The sequence below is a fragment of the Brachyistius frenatus genome, unplaced genomic scaffold (genome assembly GCF_029030835.1).
Source record: "Brachyistius frenatus isolate BFR_SWC_R1_liver_20210118 unplaced genomic scaffold, ASM2903083v1 Contig_3, whole genome shotgun sequence".
Taxonomy (NCBI): Eukaryota; Metazoa; Chordata; class Actinopteri; family Embiotocidae; genus Brachyistius; species Brachyistius frenatus.
In genome coordinates, this window is record NW_027210602.1 from 6,484,240 (window position 1) to 6,508,076 (window position 23,837).

Consider the following 23,837-nt stretch of genomic DNA (forward strand, 5'->3'; position numbering starts at 1 on the left):
GATGGAAAATAGCTCGTAGCTAAATCTGGTGCAAGGCATCTTTCCTCTTTTCAAGTTTAATGTTTGCTGCCCATGATCCCCGTTATAAATGCATTCAACAAACTATACTAAACATAGGCATGCATGTTTGAACGTACTGTTCATCAAATGAATACGTGTACTTGAAAATGAAACGGGTAGTCAAATAAAACGAGGTACTGTAAAGGTCTGTTATTATAATTAGCACTAAAGCAGTAAACACTCAAGTGTGTTTCTTACTTGTTCTTCAAGAACTTACATTCTAGACTGTTTTTTAAAGACTCATTCAGGGTTTCTTTAATACATTTTGGTAAGTTATTTCACTGAGTGGCCACCTTGAACACAACACTTTATCTTCAAGTAATAATTAAGAAAAGCAGTCAGTTGTCTATATATATAATTTTCCTAACCGAAACCTCAACTATTTGAATCTTACGCAAATCTTTTTTTTTTTTTTTTTTTCTTTTTAGCTGAACTGGTCCATATTATAAAGGGGTCTGATATAATCATTACTCTCTGAAGGGACGTGCCATATTTGGCCTTATTGCTCAGTAAATTATTTGACAGTTATTGTACTACTAAACTAGTTGTTTTTCTGTAAGCTTGTTTATTCTCTTTTAATGTACTTGTTTTTTTGCACAGGTGACCAAACGAAGCAAGCAATTAGAAAGGGATGATTCATGTATGAATGCTGATTGGAATTATTAGTGGTTCAATGACAGCGATTACCTGCAGCGACATTACAAAACACGCATGAACAGCAAGAGTAAGATCTTGTTACATAGACTTTATCACATTACTTTTGGTTACTAATCTACATTATATGTGACAGAAATATTTAACTGCAGGTCAATAGTATTGAATTTGGTAAAAGGTGGGGCAGTGACTCTGAGTGTGTCTGTGTTTCACCCACTGAGGGCAAGGCCTCAGCTCTGGTTCTGATTAACTCCCTGTAAAAACACCTCTGTTCAGAACATCACAGCCTGTACATCACACTCTCCCTCACACACACACACACACTCACACACACTTTCCCTCACACACTCACTCACACACACTCACACACACACATGCTGCGCAGCTCCTGGAGGCTCCCTGTTCACAAAGGGGAGTCTACACCCATCATTCAAAGCCTTATAGGACTTAAGAATGCTGACACACACACACACACACACACACACACACACACACACACACACACACACACACACACACACACACACACACACACACACACACACACACACACACACACACACACACACACACACTCATTCACACAGACACACAAAGTGCTCTGTTTTCCTAGCTTTGATACACTTATAGAGTTCAGAGGTGAGAGAGCTGGAGGTAACAGTGTGTTTTTCCAGAGCTTTCTAACCACCTAAATCTGCTTCTACACACACAAGGAGGTCCAGATGGCTGGGTGGAGACAAAAACACTCACACAAATATACACTCATAGTCATGCTCCAATGCTAAAAAAAACATACATGCCCATCACAGATTCTGGTACCTGACACAAGCATGATGAGTCCCGTTGATGTTTCAGGTTACATTTACGCTGTTTATTCAAACCATGTTCATGATTCAATACAAATTCTGAAATAATACCATGAATTAGAGAGTACCATCCCAGGATGAGCTCCTACCACTGCCCCATGAGGTGAGCAGTATACAGGCACAGGTCAGATGCTGCAGCCATGTGATGAGGGAACTCCAGCAGCAGCAGCACTGCTGTAGGAGACATGATGCATAGTAGTTGACGTGTTCAGGTCCTCTAAATCTCAGCCAGCTGAGAGCAGTCACATGTGATCAATGGCTAAATTCATCACTCAGAGCCAAACGCTCGTCATCCCGCACACACAAGCGTCTGTGTGTACTTGTTCGTACCCGGGGGCTCAACCCCGGCTACCTCTTGAGACGCGATTGACGTTGTCTTTAGCGGGCAATTATAGCCAGAACGACTGTGAAAAAGGTCACGGCCGTGCAGCTATCAACACTCACACACCAAATACCAACTGTGTGTGCGCACGTACCTGCGCCTGTACCCGAAATGCCAGCAGCCACGCTGTCCGGCTAGACACCCCTCCGACTCCACTCAAACCCCCCCCGGCGCTTGTAGATAATCTGCAGCAACCCTGCATGATTGATGAGAGAATTCATGTAGCCAAGCATGATGGGAATGAGGAAGTTGTGGAGAGGGAACATGACATTAAAGGTTGCAGTGGCAACAGTTAGATGTGATTATGTGTTTGTGTGAATGTGTGTTTGGTCAGGACAGCTATTGATTGATGAGGTGCAAAAAATACTTTTTTGTGTGTGTGTGTTATTCTGGCCATCAGGGTCACAAGCAAAGTAAACTTATTAACATTTGAGCTAATCAATACTTGAGTCCTGTGTAGATAAAACACCTGTCCATTAAGCAAAAAAAAAAGAAACATAAATCAGGTGGAAATAAAAACCTTCTACTTCAGTGCCTTCAAACTTCTATAGCTCAATGCCAGGAACACCTACAGTGATTCTGACTGTTTATTCTGACTTCACAGAGTTACCTTTGAAAAGAGATCGAACTACAAATAGTTCAATATCAGCTTTCAGTTTTCTTTGGATACTTTGGATAGGCATTTTAGGCAATCAATATTATTAATATTTAATATTAGTATATCATTATTTCATCAAAATTTCAGTACCAGACAGTCTTCTGCGCTTTTTCTTTTACTCAAGTTGCACCTTCATTCGATGCACATGTCAACCATCCAGGTATGCAGAGGTTTTTTTCAACCATTGGTAGTCACTACTTATTACAAATAATGTAATTGTTCTTGAAAGTCCATTATCCAAATATTGCTTACAGCTTTGTCAACTACAAAAACAGTAACTTTTTTTTGTTTGATAAGTTGATTCAGGTTTTGACCAGTCTGTATCCGTTTTCCAATGCGAACTAACAATATGCTGACAAAATGGCTTAACTGCATGGCCTTAGAAAAGAAACATCATTCCTTTTCTATCATTGCCCCAAGATAGGACGTTGGTGTCAAGAGTAAGTCATTTAGTCAGTCCAGTAAGTGGAGTAGATAACAGGTCCTATTTCTGCTGTAAGGATCCCTTTAAAGTACAAATGTACCTCCTGGATACGAAGTTTCAAGGTTTTACCTCACAGGATGATCAAATTAGAATATCCTCTCTGGAAGTATCCAGAGAAATTCACCCTTTCTCCTTGTCCTGGGCAAGTTTTCCTGGTGAATCTCCATCATTTAAGACTTTTTCATGACTCTCTTCATGTATCTTTTCAAAACTTTTGGGATTCAAAGGGACTCCTGCACTAAGAGGCCGTGTGTTCTCGCTCCAAGAGAAGTCTGTTGTGCGGAGGCCTGTTTTGTACTCTCCCTGGCTGCTATATTAGGCAGTCTTTCCTGTTTATGTGCACATCCCATTCCTCCAGATGGTGAGTTGTGTTGCTGTGAGTCGGTGTATAAAGCGAGCAGGCAGGGAAAGGTGTGATTTTACAGACTTTTAACATCCTCTACGGTGCCAGACACTCTGGTTTCAGCATCTTAAAAAACTGCCAGCCTCCAGCCTGGTCCCAGCTGAATAATGCACCACTGTCTCTGCATCATATCTTCTTTAATTGGCTGTATGTTACATAAATCTCTATTCACTGAAACACCCTTAAGGAATCAGTGCAGAAGATAGGTACCTACAGTGATCCTTTTAAAGTTAAATGATTTGTTTTGATTTTATGTTGTCAAGAGAAGAGGCACCATATTCCCCACATGATGGATATCTTAATTTGAAAGAATACTCGTCATACACAGTTTCCTGCTCATGGCCTCGTGGACAACAATTCAACTCATCTATTTTTAGCTTCTCGTGTACATTCGATAGCTATGGTTGATGTTCCCCGCGGCTGTAACATTCTACTCTTGCTATAAATCAGACATTTATCTCAGCTCATATATTACCCAGGGGAATGCTTATTTTTTATTTTTGCTGCAGACACATTTGTAATGAACTTTTCTATTTCTGACAACCTGCTGACAGGGGGAATTTGGTGGCTTTGTTTTTTTTGAGAGAGAGCAGGATAATAGGATGACCCTTTCTGTCAACAAGTAGCTTTGTGAATTGTGGGTTATAATTAATAAGCACAGAGAAGCCACTGAACTTTTAGCTCTTAAAGTTGTATTTTATACATTTTTGGACCAACGAAATTCAAAAAAAGATTGCGTATGCATTTCTTTTTCTTTCTTTTTTTTAATAGAAAGATGCCTTCTATCTTCGCACACACACCAACACACACGGCGGCCCGCCTAGTGTATTTCCCTCCTGGCTTTCCAATTTAAATGCAAATGTTTCCAAATCGGACTCCACAAAGACGCAGAGGCAAAATCATTTGACGCAGATGAATTATATATTTTAATTAAGCAGGCAAAAGAAGCACGCCTATTCAGCCCTTTCCCCTCCAATAAGAAATGAATAAATAAATATGGAATCAGGAAGGAAGAACAAGGGGATAAATGGGAGGGTCAGGGAGAGATGGATGGATAGATGAAGGCAGGAGGGTTTTGTATTGAGTTTGTGTGATTGCAGCGCTAACCGCCCGTGGGCTGTCATTATGTGAGCGATCTGAAGCTGTCAGATTTCCAAACTGTATTGTTTTCTGATAGACGTGCTAAATACCCCCACAGTTTCAAACACACACACACACACACACACACACACACACACACACACACACACACACACACACACACACACACACACACACACACACACACACACACACACACACACACACACACACACATACGCATACTCGAGCATTTGCACCCAGAGAGTTCCAAACGCATGCAAACACACACACATGCACGCACCATTTGGGTTTTGATGGCAAAGCAGCACTTAGAAAATGAGGAGCAGAGATGGGGATTGTGACGCTCTGACAAGGGATGCAATTTTAATTTCACCCCCTGTCACTCTCCTCAATATCTGCTCAGATGAAATACATATGAGCTGCCAATCACTCACACATACAAATAGACACACACACACACACACACACACACACACACAACTTCACAATCATACCTACGAATGCAAATTTTCAGTCACTATTTTCATCTTTCACAGGTGCAAACACACAAAGGAAAAAGCAAAGTGTAAACAAACTGTTAATTTTTTTTTTTTTTTAGAATACAACAGGTGGATTAGTGAAAACAGAGAAAATAAAAACTAGTTCAAATGTTACAACTAAACATGCAACAAGACTCCCACGCCTCGTACATTTGAAACAACAAGCCAAAATGGCTGCTAACGACACGTTTTCCCTTCAGCTTTATGGCACACTGTAAAATAAAAAAAAGCCTCAGTTGGGCTGTATAAAGAGGATGAGGTGCCCCGATACAACCAGCCACAACTATTAAAACTCGAGACAATGCTTAAAAGCAGACGATTAACACATGTTGTTGTGGCTGGCAAATGTTTCTACCTCAGAAATTGTATACTTATAAGATTAATTATTATTCCACTTACATATTACTACTACATAATGCAATGTATATGAAAGAACAGCATCAGAAAATCACAGTAAACACTTTACTGGCAGGTACTCAACAACACGGGCATCAGTGGGGGATTTGAACCTTGTCAACCAGCTGTTCTTTCTGAATAGTTATGTTACTTTGTTCAGCTTATTGGGTGATTTTTCAAAATTTTCAGGAAATATGCTTTGCAGGAAACATCTTGAGTGCCATTATATTAATGATATCTAATGAGAATAACCTTGCCTTAATTACTGCATGTTGCTTTGAATAGAAAAAAAAATAATCCTCAAATAACTTTTTCAGAGATTTTTTTTTTATACAATTATTTTACAGTTTAATAAGACCTTTCTTTGTTCTTTGCTGCAAATCAGTTTGGATGTAAAAGCTTTTCCCTTAAAACCCCCATTAGTTTGGTCATTCATGAAAACATTCTCGAGTGTGTTTAATGTCTTTGACTGTTTTATTGCCTTTTGACATTTCATTCTGACTTGTAAAAGCTTTTTTGTGTTCCCGAACTTCACCATCCTTGCAGGCATGTTTTTCTTTTTTGAGATGGTAAAACATGTGGTAGTGGTGTTCGTGATCAGCATTTAACATGGAGAGCAGAACGGGCGAAGGAAATGATAGGAGGGAGGGAAATGCGGAGGTGCATGCTTAAGACGGAGAGAGAGACGGAGAGAGAGACGGAGAGTGACGTGGCAAAAAAAAAAAAAAAAAAGTGGAAGAGAGAATTAAGAGGAGAAAAAAAAATAGGTGAAGCCAAACAAAGAGCAAGAGGTAATGTGATATGACAGAGGTTTGCAGCAGCTGGAGTCTCGCATCAGAAGAACACGTAAATTCACTTTCCTTTCTTAGCCTCTACTTCGAGTGCTCACTCTGTTCCTCACATGCAGACACACACACGCATCGCTCGCCGCACGTCTCAGCAGCAAGCGGACCCTTAGACGACCTTTTTTCTGTACGAGAGCCAACTATTTCGGCTCACTGAGCGGAGGAGAGAAGGCAGAGGAACAGCCCCGAGATGGAGAGAGGAGAGGAAGGCCACGTTTTAATGGGGAGATCGGGGTTCAAGCCTCCCTGTTGGCAGGATTCCACCCAGCTCAGCTGTTCTTGTACACGCCAGTGTATTGATAGAAGCTTTAGCGGTGTAGTTTTCTTGTAGCTGACCGTGACCTCTGACCTCACAGTTTAAATGGAAGTGAGGGAAGCAGAGTTATTGCTATTTAATACGTTTCAGCTGTACAGAAACAGAAATGTAAAAAAGAAGTAGATACCACTATTTCTTAGGCTTGACTCCGAGACAGCCCAGGAACGTGTGCTCATCCAACTGTATGTTGCACGATGTCCTGTCTGTGTGTATATATATATGGAACTGCATATGCTCCATAGGCAATCATTTCTGGTCGTAGGTCAAAGTTCATTGTGAAACTATTGGAGCAGCTTGAACCAATCGGTGTTTACCACTACATGCACCAGAACTCTCCCACCATTGCAACTACATTTAGAAAATAATGCCCGACTTCAAAGTCATGACACTTAGCCCCCCCACTGGTTGCTGATTGGTCCGCCCTTTATTTGCAATGCAACCCGAATGCAAACAGGGTTTCCAGACTATTGCTCACAGCAAAGAAAACTGAAGCTGTGAGCAATAGTCTGGTGGAGCCAGGCGGACTATAACCATAGACCCCTATTAAAACACCCATTTGTCATGTTTACACTTGACTGATTTCGACAATTCGTGAACTTTAGAAGTCTTTGTGCTTAACTTTGTTGGCTAGATTTTGACACTAGTTTAATAGTCGCTGTCCAGACAGGAGAGTGTTATCAATCTCCTCATTTAACTCACGGCAAGAAAGTGCACTGAGCACATTTCTCAAAATGTCAAACTTTTTATTTCCCGACAAGATACATTGTTTAAAAAATATAAATGAAGTGAGACTATTATTTTACAAAAATGAAAAAGAAATAATATTCAAAAAGCGAGAAAATAACAAAGGAGCAGAGGCTAAAAGATGTGCAACAACAACAAGCATGAATGTATGAAAAGGCAATGAGTTAAATGTCGAAATTGAGTGGACATTTTAAACGAGACAACAACGAGGCGACGGGGTGCCCAGGAACTATTGTTGTTTTACATGAAAGCTGTTTGTTTATGGTGTGCTATACCTTTAAGAGCTGCTGGCCATAGCCCATCCCAGAGAGGATGGGCCCATTAAGCTGATGAACAGAACGAAAGAGGGAGAAAGAGGGAGAGAAGGAGAAAGGGATGCACATGAAGAGAAAGAGAGAAAGGTTACACAGTGAAAAGGACATCAATAGTGAAAGAAGTAAAGAAAGGAAATCAGGGGAGTTTGGACGAGTTAGAATGAAACGGCAAAGGGCAGAAAAAAGGCCACTTGAGGGATTGTAAGAGAGAGAGAGAGAGAGAGAGAGAGAGAGAGAGAGAGACAGACTCTGACTGCTACACACAGACAGTACAGGAAGCAGCTATCTCTCCATCTCCTACATGGTGTTGTAGGCGTCTATGGGTCTGTCAGTCAATCAGGACGACAGGCAGATCCACTCACTCGCCGGCTCCGTGTCGCTCGCACGCGCTGATGACTTTGCTGTGTGTGTGTCTACAGATGGCAAACCTTGTGACATCGTTGTGCTGTGTAGTTCTGGCCGCCGTGGTGGTAGCCTACGCTCAGAGACGCAGCCAGCTCGGTGAGTACGCATTTTATTTGATCTTCTTCTTCTTCATTATACTGGTGCACTTCTCCGCTGAGGCCTACTCGGCTTCTCCTTTATTTCATCTTGTCTGCTCAACCCCAGTGTGCTCTTTTCTATTGTCAAAAAGGGAATACTAATTTATTGGAACATGCTCCACTCTTCCTCCCTACTTCACTGTGCTTTTCTCTGCTGTATTATGTGTCCAACTTTTATCAACTCCGCTCAACTCTGTCATTTTACTTTTTGTTTTGTTTTATTCTGTCTCTGCTTATTTACGTGACTCTATGAGTGCATACTGAACTTGTTTTCCTTTTTTTTTTCTATTGTTATAACGTTGACCCCTTGCAACATGAGGGTATGATTTGTTTCTGGATGACAGCAAAATTTTGACTTCCAATAGTTCTTTACTCACTTTGAGTTCAAAGGTGAGACAGTAGAAGAGACATTTACCTGTGAGAAAGCTTCACTTTTCCTCACTCACAAACAAAGAAAACAATAGCTTACCCAATCAGCTTGTTATTCCTGCCCCTTTACTAATAGTGTGGCTACATTACCATAACAAATATGGGATCAACAAAGAAGCCAGTCAGGTCAACTGATGATCATGAGCATGTTTCAGATTATTTGTGTACCGAGGTTTTCGAGGAAGAAAGGAGAAGCTGGGAAGACGTAATGCAGTGTCTCCTCCTCGGAGAGTTCACACAAAATGCATGACCGTAAATCAGACCATGTCTGTAAATGATTGTGTGCGTGTTTAACGGTGGTGGTGATGGTAGAGGGTGCAGTCAATTTGTCACTTGACTTTTAGTGAACAGTGGCCTTCACTTATTAGCCAATGAGGCAGGCTTGTTGAAGTCAGCTGACCCAAAGAAAGAGTCTAAGGAAGTCAATAAGTCCCCAGTGACGCACATCTCTATGTCACGAGGATCACAAACACACACACACACACACACACACACACACACACACACACACACACACACACACACACACACACACACACACACACACACACACACACACACACACACACACACACACACACACACATATAGAGGCATAATCAGAGCAGTAGTGGCAGAGATGGAAATAGGAATGTTGTGTTTGGGGATTAAGTGAAAGCAGCAGAGAAGGTAAGTGGAAGAGAGCCATGGAAAGGAAAACAAAACAAAAAAGGAGAAATGGATGAAGAAAGGAAGAAATTGAGAAAATAGAGAGACAGTGGAAGGCAAATGGAAATAGACTGTGAATGAAAGTCAAGAGGGATAACAATTGATGCTTAATGTGGAAGAGTGCCGGATAAAGAATTGAGAGAAAATGAGAGCTCTGCCCCCAAAACATGCTGTGTCTATGGAAGATTATTCTTAAAGCAGTGTTAATTACAGGAGCAGGTATCAGCTTTAATCAATCTTGGTAAACTAGCTGCAACCTACTGACTTAATTGTATATATTTTGAAGATATTTTCCAATGTAAAATGAAGCTGGTTTGTACTGATCATGCTCCATCTGCTGTTCAGACAAGAGGAAAGAAGGTGAGAGAAAGAGCAAGACAAGTGAAGAGAGGAAAAGTGAAAAGGCCACACTTAAGGGACTAACAGACAGAATAGAGGGAGGAATAAGCAACACATTGATTTGTCTTTGGAAATAACTCAGTGTGTTAGTACTAAAGTGTAGCGATCACTTGCTTCTCTTTTATGTGCCACATAGAATCAGCTGCCACAGGCACACACATGCACATACCTATACACACTTTCTAAAACTGCTTCCCACACAAATGCCACATGCACAACCAAGTAAAAAAAAAACTCAATAAAAAGCTCTAGTGTGACAAGTGTGTACATTTGCACCTAAAATCTTATGCACACACACCCTGGTACTCACGCACACAACTGAACACATCTGTCTGTCTTGCAAAGTGCCTTGTTTCTCTGACAAATTGCCAGCTAGTTTGATTGACATGATTCCCTGGGGTATGCCTCAATTGGCAGAGAGCATGCAGCACGTACGTGCACACGCATACAGTAAAGCACGCGCGCACACACACGCACGCAGTCAGTACCGAGGGATAGAAGGGAATGAACTCTCTTGTTAGGTCTGACTCAATTTGTACGAAAAGCACATACAGAGAAAGGCACACACTGTCTCGTGTGTTTTTGTGTTGTGAAAAATGGGGTGTATAGGAACTCTATTTGAGACTTCATAATTAATGACAGCAGTGCACTGCCGAACAAAGACAACAAGAAACAGTGGTAGAAAACATCTACAGACTGAGTCAAACAAATGGATACAAGCCTCTGAATGATGGAAGTGGTTATGTCTGGAAGACGGGCAGATGAAAAGTCAAGGGAGAGCGAGACAGACAGACAGAGAAGGAATGACAGAAGGTGGAGCGAGAAGAGACTGAGAGACAGATGAGGAAACCTGAAACAAACAAGAACTCAGCTGAGAAGAAGAGAAAGAAAATGTGTGCATAAAACAGGTTTCCATGAAACACATCTAAATCATAAGTTGATTAACATAAGGGGAGATGTTTTTGGAGCTTTTTGTCAAGTATTTGTTGTCCATATTTCAAGGTGAATTTCAAGATGTAAAAAAATGCCAAACATTCGGATTATGAATGGAGCAATAAAGGACAGAAGTGGTTGTGAAAAAGCTCAGGTAAACAAACATTCTTTAACAAATGTTCACAAACACAAATAATTCTCTTCTACACTGCATGACAACTAAAGATGTATACTGCAATGTAACTGTTTTTCTTGAAATTGACTGCATGAGATTGTTACCAAAAGAAAAATGTTGTTCAAGAACAGATATTGAAGTTAAGATGTCGGTATCAGAATTGATATCAATATTTCAAAAAAGACGATCAGCCCTACCCACTATTATGGAAAACTGAACATTTCCTTTCAACTACTGGTTGTGAATCATCTTGACAAAAAAGTTGGAAGGAAATAAAAAATTAAAAAAAACAAGACCTTGGATGGAAAATTTCGCAACAGATAGTTGACAGCTCCTTAATAAAATATCACTTGAAAGAACAGTGGACACGAAAATGATTGAAAGCTAAAACAAAAACCACAGAGAGAGAGTGAGACTCAGAGGTCACGCCAATTAAGCCCGCTTGAATTCGATTTTTGATTGGTGGGGAAAAATAGACAGTGAGAAGGTTGGAGGGAGACGAGAAAGATTTTGCGTGGGTGGAAAAGACACAAGACAGATACATGTTTGGGGAAAGGCAGGAAGAAAATATAGAAACGATGACAAATGAAGAGGTAAGAGAGTGAAAGCATGGGAGACATTAAGTCAGACAGAGGGAGTGCTGATTACAGCTAGTCAGACTCTTCTTATGGTATATTACTTACAAAGTTATAAACACACTTAATCCTTGTAATCCAAATGAAAAAGTGTAACGCATTGATTTAGCATCACAATGAATTTCAATACTAATACAAGGTTATCCCCACCGGTACAGTAACAGCGAAGAGTGCAATTGTCGATGTGCACTTCCTTGAATATTTTGGAGCTTTTTTGTGGATTGAAACCTATTTCCCTGATGTCCTTAAGCAAAATTGTGAATGTCTTAGTTCTCGACAAAGTTGTGTTGCTCTGCTGACCCTAACCTCTCAACATCCCTGTGGTCGAAGAGGACGTGAAAGAAGAAAAAAAAAAATCCCTTGAAGGATCATTTTTATTCATTAGATTGAAAGCAGACTGCTTTGACAGTGGAACTAAAAAAATACATGACTTCACAGCATTATTGTCTCACGACGACGAGATGAGCAACAGCAGGATTTTCTGGTTTTCTGGCGCTGAGTAATTAGAGAAATCACATACATTGACATTTTGACAGGGAGATTAAATATACTTTTCTTCTTTTCTTTTTTTTTCCAACCTCATGTTTGCTTTGCTTTAATGATTTTCTAGTAACATTGAATGAACTTAACAAAGACTATATCTGTTACATGGCACTGTGTTTGCAGCTTGCTGTAACTGTAATTCAATTTGAATGTGCATATTCATGTCACTGTCCTCAAAAGCAATGATGCAAAAACATAAGGAAACTACAGTACCCAAGTTCAGAAAACATCTACGTCTAGCTCTTTATAAGTTTCACATTAGTGTTGTAAATGTTATTTCCATCCATCCATCAATCCATCCATTGCACTAATGGTAGTTTGGACCACCCTAATGCAGAGTAGATAAATAAATATGCTGCTGTGCCTCATGTGTCTGTTGACTTAAAGAGTGATGGGTGAACTCCAAATTCTATTCACTTCAGTTGCTTCCACCTATAAGAGTGGATTCAGCCAGACTCGCATCTTTCTGATGAATCATTTGGCGGTGCTTGTCTTCTCTGCATATTTGTGTCAGTTCAGGGCCGACTGACCAACAGATGAGACAGTTGAAAAACGTAGAAACTTGTTTTCGTCTTTGTTTCCTCCAGATCCTTTTATTCCAGCAGTGATACATGCACTCACATTACATACAAAGTGAATCTTCACCTGAAAATCGATCACCAAAATTAGCCTAATCCTCTCTCATTTTTTAACTTGATCTCTTTCTGCCTCTTTTCACCTTCTTTGGTCCCGATTCCCTCCTCATCCTTCTCTCTGCATCTTTCTTTCGATCTCATTTTAATCCTGAGCTACACCAGAGTCCCTAGTCAAAGCAATAACGTTCAATTAATGGGATGCCTCACAGTAAATACTAAGAACAAGTGCAACGAGAATGCCAATGAACAAAGTACAAGAACACTCAGGAGAAAGTGGAGGATTCGAACAAAATAAATGAAGGAAATTAAACACAGAATGAGGAAAATATGATGCAATTTAGATTGTTTAGTTTGACTGAATTTTAAATTTCCTTTTTTTAATGACACAAACAGTGCAGCCACATCTGCTTCCACACCACGTCTGTGCTTTGTAATCTGTGTGTGAAAGAGAGCGTGTGTGAATGTAGTGACATCATGCCGACGACTGAGAGGGCATGTTATTTATGGGAGTCCATATCCTGATTGAGACGAACGTTTCCACTCATAATCATTTCCTTCATCTCTCACCCTCTCTGTGTCCTTATGCCTCTCTACTCGCCCTCCCTCTTCCTCTCTCACTTACTCAATACTCTGTCCTCTTTCTCCAGTTCACCGTCCACATCATCCACACTTGTCGCCCTCATTTCTACATCCTTTCTCCCTTTTCCTTGTCTCTCTTATCTTTTTTTTATATTACTTCCTCTCTCTGGGTCTTTGCTCCCTCACGTCATTTCTGTCTCCATCTCCTCTGCTCCCAACCTCCGTAATCCACCCGATAAGTGATCAACAGCAGATTTATCACCTATGACATCATCCGCCGCTGAACCACTGTCACTAAATGTTTTTGTGTGCTTCAACTCTGCCTTTTGCTAAGATTCTGCATCTCACACTCCATCTTACTGCTGCGGACGAGAGAGAGAGGAGAAGCAGAACTCAGGAAAAAAAAAAAAGGAAGCAGTAAGACAAATGCAAAGAGAGCGAATGAGATACAGCAGGAGAGTAAAAGGGTTAACTCCCGCACTAATTCCACGGTATTACAGCTGTCAAAGCTGTATTTGTTGCTTAAGCGTTCGACACGTGCTGCTGTAACTTCCCAACATGCCTGGGTGTATGCTTTGCCACACTGCAGCCCTATTTATCCACACGCTTGTGAACGGCTCATGTTAAATGTTCAAATTAAATTAATCCTTTCAATTTTTTAACTCCCCCGATCATGCATGACAGCCAAGTCTAATCTAATTCGTGTGCAGATGCTCATGTGGACAAATGTAATTAGCATTGATAGCTGCAGCCCTCCAAATGCAAGATGTCAGACAGAAAATACACAGTATTAGATCCATTAATTTTCAGGTTATTTATCTCTTTACTCATAAAACTATACATGTAATTTATTGCTGGTATGTTTTTCATATGCTTTTACTGCTATTTGCATTTGTTGGAAAGCATTCTACATTTCTGCTCTTTTGGCCTGAGCCAGGAGGTTTCTGTTTGAGGTTTGACATGCAAGTGATTTTTATAATGGTGTGGAATAAATTGCTCAAAACACATGGAAAGAAATCGTTAATAACCTCAAGGCTTAACATCCACAAGTGAAGAGCAAGAAAAGCCAATGCAGAGAAGATGAAAATAGTGTTTTTAAACACTAAACAAGACAAAATAAGTCAGAGTATAATGATCTTCTGCTCCAGAAGAATGCACAGTGTTGCGCAAACTCAAAGTTAATGTGATGGATTGTATTGTTGTTTGTGATTTGTGCATCTCTAGACTTTTAGAACTACAAAAGACAAATCTAGATGACTAAATGCAATCAATTATTCATGTGATTTAACTGCTCTCTCGTGTCATCAGAGCAAACAGACAGCAGTTGTAAATAAGTAAATAAGCAGAAGAATTGATGTCGGCGTGTCGTGCATCTGTTTGTCTGCATGTCTTGTATGTTTAAGCCGTGTACGTGCCGGCGGGGAAGCTCAATCACACTCATTATCCTGAGTAGCACTCAGTGTAATCAGTGCCTGTTTGGCACGCTGTTTGTATTAAATTCAGGATGGACCTCAACCAATTGATTGACTGACTGCATTGGCAGACGGATTACAGTCTGACTGACTGGATGACTGGAAGATAGGCATAGTCAAGTAACACTGATGCCATTTAGACATGGCTTTGAAATGCAGGGAAGTAAGAAAACGTGTCTGTAGTTCTGCAAAAAGAAGAGGCACACAAATTCCATGATATTCATGTTCAAAATAATAAATAAAAGTTTAAAAAAAAAGAAGAAATCACATAAAAAAAACTTCTGCAATGAAATCGTATAAACATCTTGAGCTTTACATATTCTTTGATATTTATGACATACAATGCGCTTCAAATGATCCAAAAGTTACTGAAAGTAGTTGAATATGCTGCAAACTGTATATTTAAGTACCCAAGTGTTATTAAGGAAACCTCTTCGGTTGGATATCGTTGCATAGTTGTTTCACCAGCTGACTGGCTGATGGGATGTTTCCCTGGCTTGATGCCTGAAAAAAAGATCAGTCAATTGTTCGCCTTAAAAATTCTTGTTCAGCACTGCCAAACAGCTTTGCATCACCAGTGCAGGCAGGCAGATTGAAGACTGTGTGACTAGTCGGCCATCTGAGTGGACACAGGAGCAGATAAAGTGGGAGATTGACACTGATATGGAGGTTATGTTTTTTCTTTTGAGTGCCTGGCTAGATTATTGTACACAATGTTTAACAGATAATAGTTTATGTCTAAAGTACGCTGTAAATAGTATGTAGTAAAGGAGGAAGATGTCGATGTAGGACGTGTAACAATATGAGAAGAGAGAGGGCGGATACCAAAATAAATGTATTTAAAAATAACCATATATAGAGAGGTAAAGGAAAATGAAGCCTTAGTTTGTGAGTACAGGGATTGGCATATGTTCTGCTGTTTGCCCTTTACAAAGAAACTTACAAACATTATGTTTCTTACTGGAGTTGAGTTTTTCTTTTCTTTACTTGGCAGTTAGACAGTCAAACACTTACCTAACACACAAGGCCCAACAAATTTGATAAAAACCTGTTTGTAGATTTTTAGGCACGCTTAAACAAGTCCACATTTCCTTGCGAAAATGCGAGTCAGAATCGACTGTTCAACTGAATTTTATCCCATCTGAATCCAGTATTTCATCTTCATCAAATTCAAATCCTTTTAAAACATGGATGTAAAAAAACCACAATAAAAACCCTGTGTGGCTCATAGAAGCTGTGTTCCCGCTTTGTTGTTCTTTCTGATTAGCATTTTATATTGAACCATTGTGTTTCTTTCTCTAACAAATTATGCTAATTGCCATCACGGTTTTTTGTTTTTTTTTAACAATAGTAAGTATGGATGTATTTTAGCAGTCTGAAACTTGATCTGAAATGGAACTAGCTATCGGAACACAATTTAAATAAGGATGCCCCCATTGAACGCACAGAAATACAATCATCCACTTTATCAATCAGTCTCTATTTTTATTCCTAAATGTGTGTCATAGGTCACGATATTAATGAGAGACACAAGACAAAATGTAAGATATGAGAAACAAATATGTGTAGAATCCATTATTGTTTAGTAGTGAATGTACTCTAATTGGTCCACTATAGACGCAGGATTCCCGACTGTCTGATAAAATCTGTCTGGTAATGGACCATTTCCAACCAATCGCAGTGTTTTATGCTAAGATATGGAATCTCGGAATCTCACTGTCTGAGTCCGGAGTGTTTGTGTCTAAGTGAGTGTGTGTATATATATATATGTGCGTGTGTTTGTCCTGTCTAACTCCTTTAACTCATTAATCTTTTAGGAGGGATTCCCAGTAAAGCTTTGATCAAAGCGCTCTCTCTGATGGCTGCTTCCCAAAAATCTGACACAGTTAAACAACACTGTACATTCACATTAACATTTCAGCTCTCTGCAGCTCCCTCACAAAATGACTCAATACGTGTGGAAGCCGGATATAAACACATTTTGACCCGTGAGTCTTAATAGTATGGAGAACTACAGGTAATGCCCGTTTGCTTTGTTTGGTTACCATTATAGTTCCTTCTTCCAGACTTTGTGTTGGCAGATGGTGCACAGTAGCTGTAGTGCAGTGGAGTAGGGCAGAGTATCGTGAGAAAATGTTCAATATTCACGTGATTTCGATACCAGTTCAAGAACGATACCATGTCGCAGTAGGTGCTAGCTACCCGGCTACACACAGAGGAGCCTCCGGTTAGTGTAACACACACAACTCAGACGGTTTGAAACCAAATGTTATTTTCTACGTGGCTCATTGGGGAATTACAGTGCAAAAAAAAAAAAAAAAAATCACATGTTCACGTGACTACATAAACATGTGATTGTACTCATGTGAAACATGTATTTTGTCCCTTGGATCCATGTGGTTTGGGAACATTTTCATGGTACAGTGTGTGAAGCCCATGTGGATTTCAATGCGAAAACTTTTTACACATATCTTCCCCATCATATGTTGCAACATGTGTCATACATGTGATCATGTGGAACACAGGAAACTCATGTGTTTTTTGTTTTTTTTCTGTAAGGGTGATGGGACTTACTCTGAAGTTGCATTTTAGACCGGGAATGTGTTAGTCTGGATTTTGGCCAATGTACTGAAATTTGGTACCAAATGACGAGGCACTTTTTTTTAATATTGGATAGTACCAAAGCCATTTGGTCGGTGTCATAAAACTATCTGCGTTCAATACCCAGCCCCTAGATGATTTACAGTAGCTGCAGTGCTGAGGAGATGGAAGGATGATTAGGAGTCAATCAAGATGGTTCCTTCCTGAAAACTAAAATGGAGTCTGCATTCGGCTGGTAGATGAGACATGTGGGGATCTTGGTGATGACATTGACTCTAGAAAAAGTTCAGTATTGAAGACTTACCAAATGAAGCTCTATATTTAAATATACTGTCATAATCATAGAAAAGGTGTGGCCTCTTCATCTCATTTGTCTTGAAATAGTTTTGTACAATTCGTTTTTTTAGTAACTGGCTGATTAATGGTTTCAGGTCTAAAATGTAAGATTGATGAGCTGAGTGTTCAGACAACCAGTGCAACACATTTGTATGATTGGCTCGAACCTCTGAACAGAATACTCCCACTCTCACTAAAAGGAACTCAATATGCGAGATTTATATGAAACTACTTTTCTTTCCTCTGTCTTCCTGTTAGCTTGCTTTATCTCTAAATGCTTCTGTCTCTCTTCATCAGTCCTTTTATCTCACCACCTCTCTTAGAATCACTTTCACTAACAACGTACAACAGCCAAAGTCAGCATCCTTGACCTTTGGCCTGTGAGTGGAAGTTGCTGTGGTGCTCTTTTATGTCCCTTACTTCCATGTTTCTCCCTACCTGCCTTTCTGTCTTTCAAACACACTCTCAAGTTCAAAGTGGAGAAGGGGCCCATGAGTAGCATTGTAGTGCACCAGCCAGTGTAGACACTCTCACCTCAGCAATTCATTAAAAGAACCAGATAAGACAAGTGTGCTTATATATGTGTGTGTGTGTGTGTGTGTGTGTGTGTGTGTGTGTGTGTGTGTGTGTGTGTGTGTGTGTGTGTGTGTGTGTGTGTGTGTGTGTGTGTGTGTGTGTGTTGCCAAATGTGAATCATTAGTGGGACTGTAGTGTAATGAGGCTTACAGCAGGTCGCAGCCGGCCGGTGTTAAATGACAAATAAATAGTGAACAGTGATGTGACGGCTGTAGGGTCAGACAGCATTTAGCTGGACCTGTAACAATCTTTTTTTTTTTTTTTTTTTGACAGAGCATTTTTTTCTGAACCATGAACACAGACGCATGACACAAATTCACATAAGCGGCATCACTGTGTGTGTGTGTATGTTTCTCTATCTATTAAGTGGCTAACTCCTCGTAATCCCATCAGGAATTTCTCAATCACTGCTTTACTGACTTACTGACCAGGCTCCATATTGTGTGTGTGTGTGTGTGTGTGTGTGTGTGTGTGTGTGTGTGTGTGTGTGTGTGCGTGTGTGTGTGTGTGTGTGTGTGTGTAAAACATATGTATCTGCTCATTTTCAGGTATTTCTCTCTGTTTTATGTATCAGTGTTAATAGGTGTGAGTGATTCAGTAAACATGAATGTGTTTGTACATATGTCTTTTTCAATGTGACCTTTTCTGGCAGCAGTAATGCCCCGATTAACCTCCCACTACCCTGGTTGTGCAGCTAATGACTGTGTGTTTTTGTGTTGTTTGCATCCCTGCGTATGTATGATTGTAGAATGTGAAAATAAAAGAAGAATTAAAGGGGACATATATTTGGGGATATTAGGAACTTTAAGTTTGAAATTATTTTACTTTACTTTAGAGGAAGCTGCAGCCGTAATTCACTGCGATGTGTGATGGTTTTTAGGTGTGTCAATGCATTCCCAATTACCGTGCCATACAAATAGAAACCTAAGCACTTTTGCTAACCGTACTGTATATCACGCTGTGTGAAAGGGCTCCTGAATGTAGCACACAGTGATATATTTTCAGAGGGTTTATTTGTACTTAATTTATTGTGTTGCTCTTTCTATTTCACGGAGCAGTTAATCTCGAATGTGATTTGATAGCTACATTTTTTTAAATGCAAAACTGCTGCATATGAGGTGGACTCTTTATTTCGTAAATAGCAAGAAGAAATATGACTTTGTTCTTTCTCTGCCTACATTAAAACAGTCACTTCTGGGGTTTTTCATGCGCTCCGCTATATGATTACTGTCCCATGTCTCCTAAAAGACAGTCAGAAAATGGATACAAATAGGATTTATATAGGTTCTGAAAAGCTGGTATTTGTGTATATGATGAAGTATGATCTTACAGTGTTGGTATTTAAGAGAAGACACTGTGTAAGAGTCAATATTGGAAACTGTAGATGAACAGAATGTCCCCTCTACTGGAATTGAGTGACCATTTGCAAGATAGATTTTCTGTTTCTAGAGCCATTTTGTTGATTCCAACCCATTAAATCTCAGATTGTGTTTTCCTCTGCCAATGAAATTACTGAGCCTCCACTGGTTTCCCCAATTCCTCCTGATAGACTGTTCAATAAGTTCATGTTGCCAGGAACCTAATTTAATTCCAGCTAGTATGAGCAGAGTTTTGGCTAATGTTGCTTTGCAATAAAACTTTGTTCCAAGACATTGGGACTGAATCACCAAAGGCTTAAAAGGGGTCTCGGACCCCTCAATGGTGCAACACTTCTAAATATACACAATTAATTTGATCTATTGTGAACAGAAAGACCTTCAATGTGACACTTTGTGGGGAGAAAGTAGAAGAGTGGCAGGGGTAAAAGATTGCCATTTATCACATTGAACTACAGTTTAATTGAATTCAGCTCAACTTTATTGTCATTCCTCTCAACTTAAGTCATTCCGCTTAACTCAAGCGCACAGAGAAACAAGGGAGGGAAAAAAAAGACTTTGAGTGCAATGATGCAAGTGAGAGTGGAATGAAAACAGAACAAAGAACCCAAGACAGCAACTAAAAAAGAAGTCCAAACAATGAAATGCAATAACACTAGTGTGAAAGTAAGTGGTGAATAGGATTTAATAATGACATTATAATGGGAATTTACATTTAAACCAAACAATACATTTCAGAAACATGGCAAAAGTATACTAAAAGGTATAGTGAAATTCGAGTAACCAAAACTTATTTGACACATTGAACAAGTAATATTAAAAGGAAGGAAATGTTCTGAATCCTATTTATCATAGAGCCCTTTAATGCTAACAATTTAGCTTCTCTGCTTCTAACACTGGTCAGACAGTTCATCCCAGTGCCTTTTCAAATAAGGACATGACTTTGAAAAAAGACATAAACAAACCTTAGTGGTTGCATCTAGGGATATGAGCATCAGCTTGTTTAAAGCAATACAATAGATATACATCTTCCAAATAGTGCCTGATTCTGTGTTTGATTGCTTTGAGGGTTTGTTGTCTGTCTGAAAAAATATTTTTGTTTATTTTGTACCGTCTAAAATAAAAAAAAAAAAGGGGTTTGTTGTGTCCTGTCACTGATGTCTCTTTCACTTTGTATTTCTTAAAGCAACTTTTTTTTTTGCAGCGCTCTAAACCAATACCTGTGTCGCAAAGAAAGGCTGTAACATGAACCGAACTTTAGAAAAGAAGGAGAGAAAAAAATACACTATAACCTTTCTGAAAGAACTGTTTGTCCTTGTAGAGGAAAGCCAACAAAGGAGAGTGAAGTAGAGAAAAAGTGTGCGTATATTTGTGTGTCTGTGTCCTGAAGAGCGTGTGCATGTGTGTTTTTGTATTTATTGCCCATGACATTGTGCAAGGACAGTCCTATCTCTCTTGGTTGAAGTGTGATTTCCTGTGGTGGAATGGATTCATACGGAAAACCATTCACTCCCCAAACCCTCAAACTGTATTGTCTGTGGACAATAGCCTCCCTCCACTCCTTTCAAATTCAAATGCTCAAAGCTTTCTTGTCCATCATACTGACAAAACACCAACTACAGCTCCCGAGATATTGAAAGTCCATTGAGGCTAAAAGGATTGTGGTCGGTGATAAGAAACTCTCTCGTCACATAGGATAACGTATGCATGCACATAAAACCATACCAACTTACACACTCGTACACATTTTGTTTCCAATCATTTATCACTATAAGCTCGTGCTTTGGGTGCAACCCAATGGGAATATGAGGAGTATTTGCAACGCAGAACGGCTTTCCTGATGCATCACCTTGTGTAAAAGACAGTGTTAGTGAATTTCAGATCGTTGGAGGTCAGTGTAGCTGTAAGCAAGAAACATTTTAAGTTGCTCTCCTTCAGTGCATTTGGAATATGTAGTTTTGTATTTTTGTGCACATTTTCATGTGGTTCTTGTGCTATAGGATCGGATCAAAACAACACGCTGCATAGGATGTGGCATAATGTCAGAATATTAGACTGACTCTTAAATTGACTGTTACGGTTGACAAAAAAAAAAAAAAACTTTTTTTTAAAATCTCATTTTGTTTTATATAGTACTGCCATTTTAACATTTTCTAGGAACGGTTCTCAATAGTCTTGGCATTTCTGGAATAACATGGAACTTTAAAAAGTGTTTTAGTCATGGAAAGTTGAGGGATTTGATCATTTTTGGGGCCAGGTCATGAAGCACATTGAATTTTGTTTGGCGCATGTTCACATTTTAGTTTGAATTTATCAAAATGTAATCTTTGCCATGAAGTATTTTTCTATGTAGTGTTTATTTAACTTTTTTCCTGAGGTATTTTCTCCACTTCCCGCTCGTCAACAATTACTCTGTTCAAGATGTGCTTTTTCCACTGGCTGTTAACAAAGGCAACTATGTAAGAAAAATGAAACTTCCAAGAGGTCTGGCTACAGAATGTGTTTGAAAAGTGGGACCAAAAAGCCTGATTTAAATTTTGTAAAACTATTGATCTATTAAAGTATGGGAGAAGGAGCCCTTTACAGCCACACCAACAGTAAGAAGCTTGCTGCCCCCATCACTGCTCTGCTGCAGGACATATTTAGGCAGGGCAGGTTTTGTACTGGGAATGCCTGTAAACAAGTAAATGAGACTGGTACAAAAATGTGAATAAAATACTGTGGCTGGATTTTTATCTGATGAGCACAAAGCTGAACTGTCCAGGAATTTAACATTTGACTTGGAGTGGGAAACCTGTCTAAAATACAAAACCACAACAACAACAAAAAAAATAGGATTAAATAATTTGTCATCCTCTGCAGTAGACTGCTCTGCATCACTGGAAAAATATGAATACAAGTAAAATCAGCAGAAATGATTTTACTACTTCAAAAACATGATAGGATTCATACCAATGAAACAGGGTGCCGAGTTTTCAGCGAGCATTTTTGCCTCAAGTTTTGCAAGTGGCGGCGCTGGTCTAATGGTTTGGGAGATTGTTCCATTATTAATAGATAACAGGCTGGCTCTGCACAATAACCACGTGCCCTTAAGCAAGACACAGAAGCACAGCCTGCTCCGTCATTGTCAGACATGCAACTGCAGCGCTGCCTTGGGACACGGCGTTGCATAATCCACCAGGACTAACAGGTCATTATGCAGTGTAATGTCCTGTCATAGCCCAGGTGAGCCATGGGATTATGATGAGGTATCTCATTTAGACAGCAGCAACTGGGTAATATCAGCTCGAGATAAAGTGCCGTGAATTTGCCCCCAGAACAAAGTGTGTGGAGGTGAGTGCTGATCAAGAGAAAGGGCTGACCACTCACTGTTACTCTTCTGCAAAATTACTGAAAATAATAATAATAATAATAATAATAATAGTAATAATAAACTAATGAAAATAAAAAGGGGACACAACTAAACAGGAAAGACCAAATAAATTTGGGACTTAGACACAAAAGAACATTATCTTTGTAACTCCTCCAACCCTTCCTCCTTCTCTGGTGCTGTATTGGCAACTCATGCATCATCAAGCAGCACATAGCCTGAGACACGACATCACATCATCTATCCAATGCCAAACCCAGTATTAGAGGCTACTGTACATAAAGTGGTAGCATTATGAGTAATGAGTAAGGGAATAGTTTCCAAAATTACCATTAGATAATTCTGGATATGAGGATTTTCAAGTGTTGGACACTGCCAAGTAAAAAAAGCTGCCGCACTGTTCAGTGGCTGGTCAGACTGTAAGCTTATTGTGGATGAAATGACAATGAAATAGTTTCTGATTGAAAAAAAAAATACATGGGCGGTTGTATTTAGACATCACTTAAGTTTTCGAAACTAAATAAGTTGTCATATTTTTAAAAGCAAGGGTTTAATACTTTTTATTTGGTATTTGCTCTGAAAGTCAGGCACTATCAAAGAGTAAAACCATATACACACTGTAAGGGTCTATGTGGTGAAAACAATATTCAATATAATAAACTGTATTTTAAGATATCACAAAAAAGTACTGTGAAACACGAAAGAACAACAGAATCCAAGTAAGAATGTGTTAATGCAACATCAACTCTAAATGTTTACGATT

The 23,837-nt window shown here is 39.5% G+C and overlaps 1 protein-coding gene across 3 annotated transcripts in view; it reads left to right on the forward strand.

Moving 5' to 3' along the window:
* The window catches only part of cntfr (ciliary neurotrophic factor receptor), a 231,180-nt gene that overhangs the window by 82,872 nt on the left and 124,471 nt on the right, over positions 1 to 23,837 (forward strand). For all 3 annotated transcript variants that reach the window (XM_069704998.1, XM_069704989.1, XM_069705007.1), the window contains one exon: positions 8,185 to 8,266. In XM_069704998.1, coding sequence (XP_069561099.1) covers positions 8,185 to 8,266 — 82 coding nt within the window. The remainder of the gene's footprint in view (positions 1 to 8,184; positions 8,267 to 23,837) is intronic.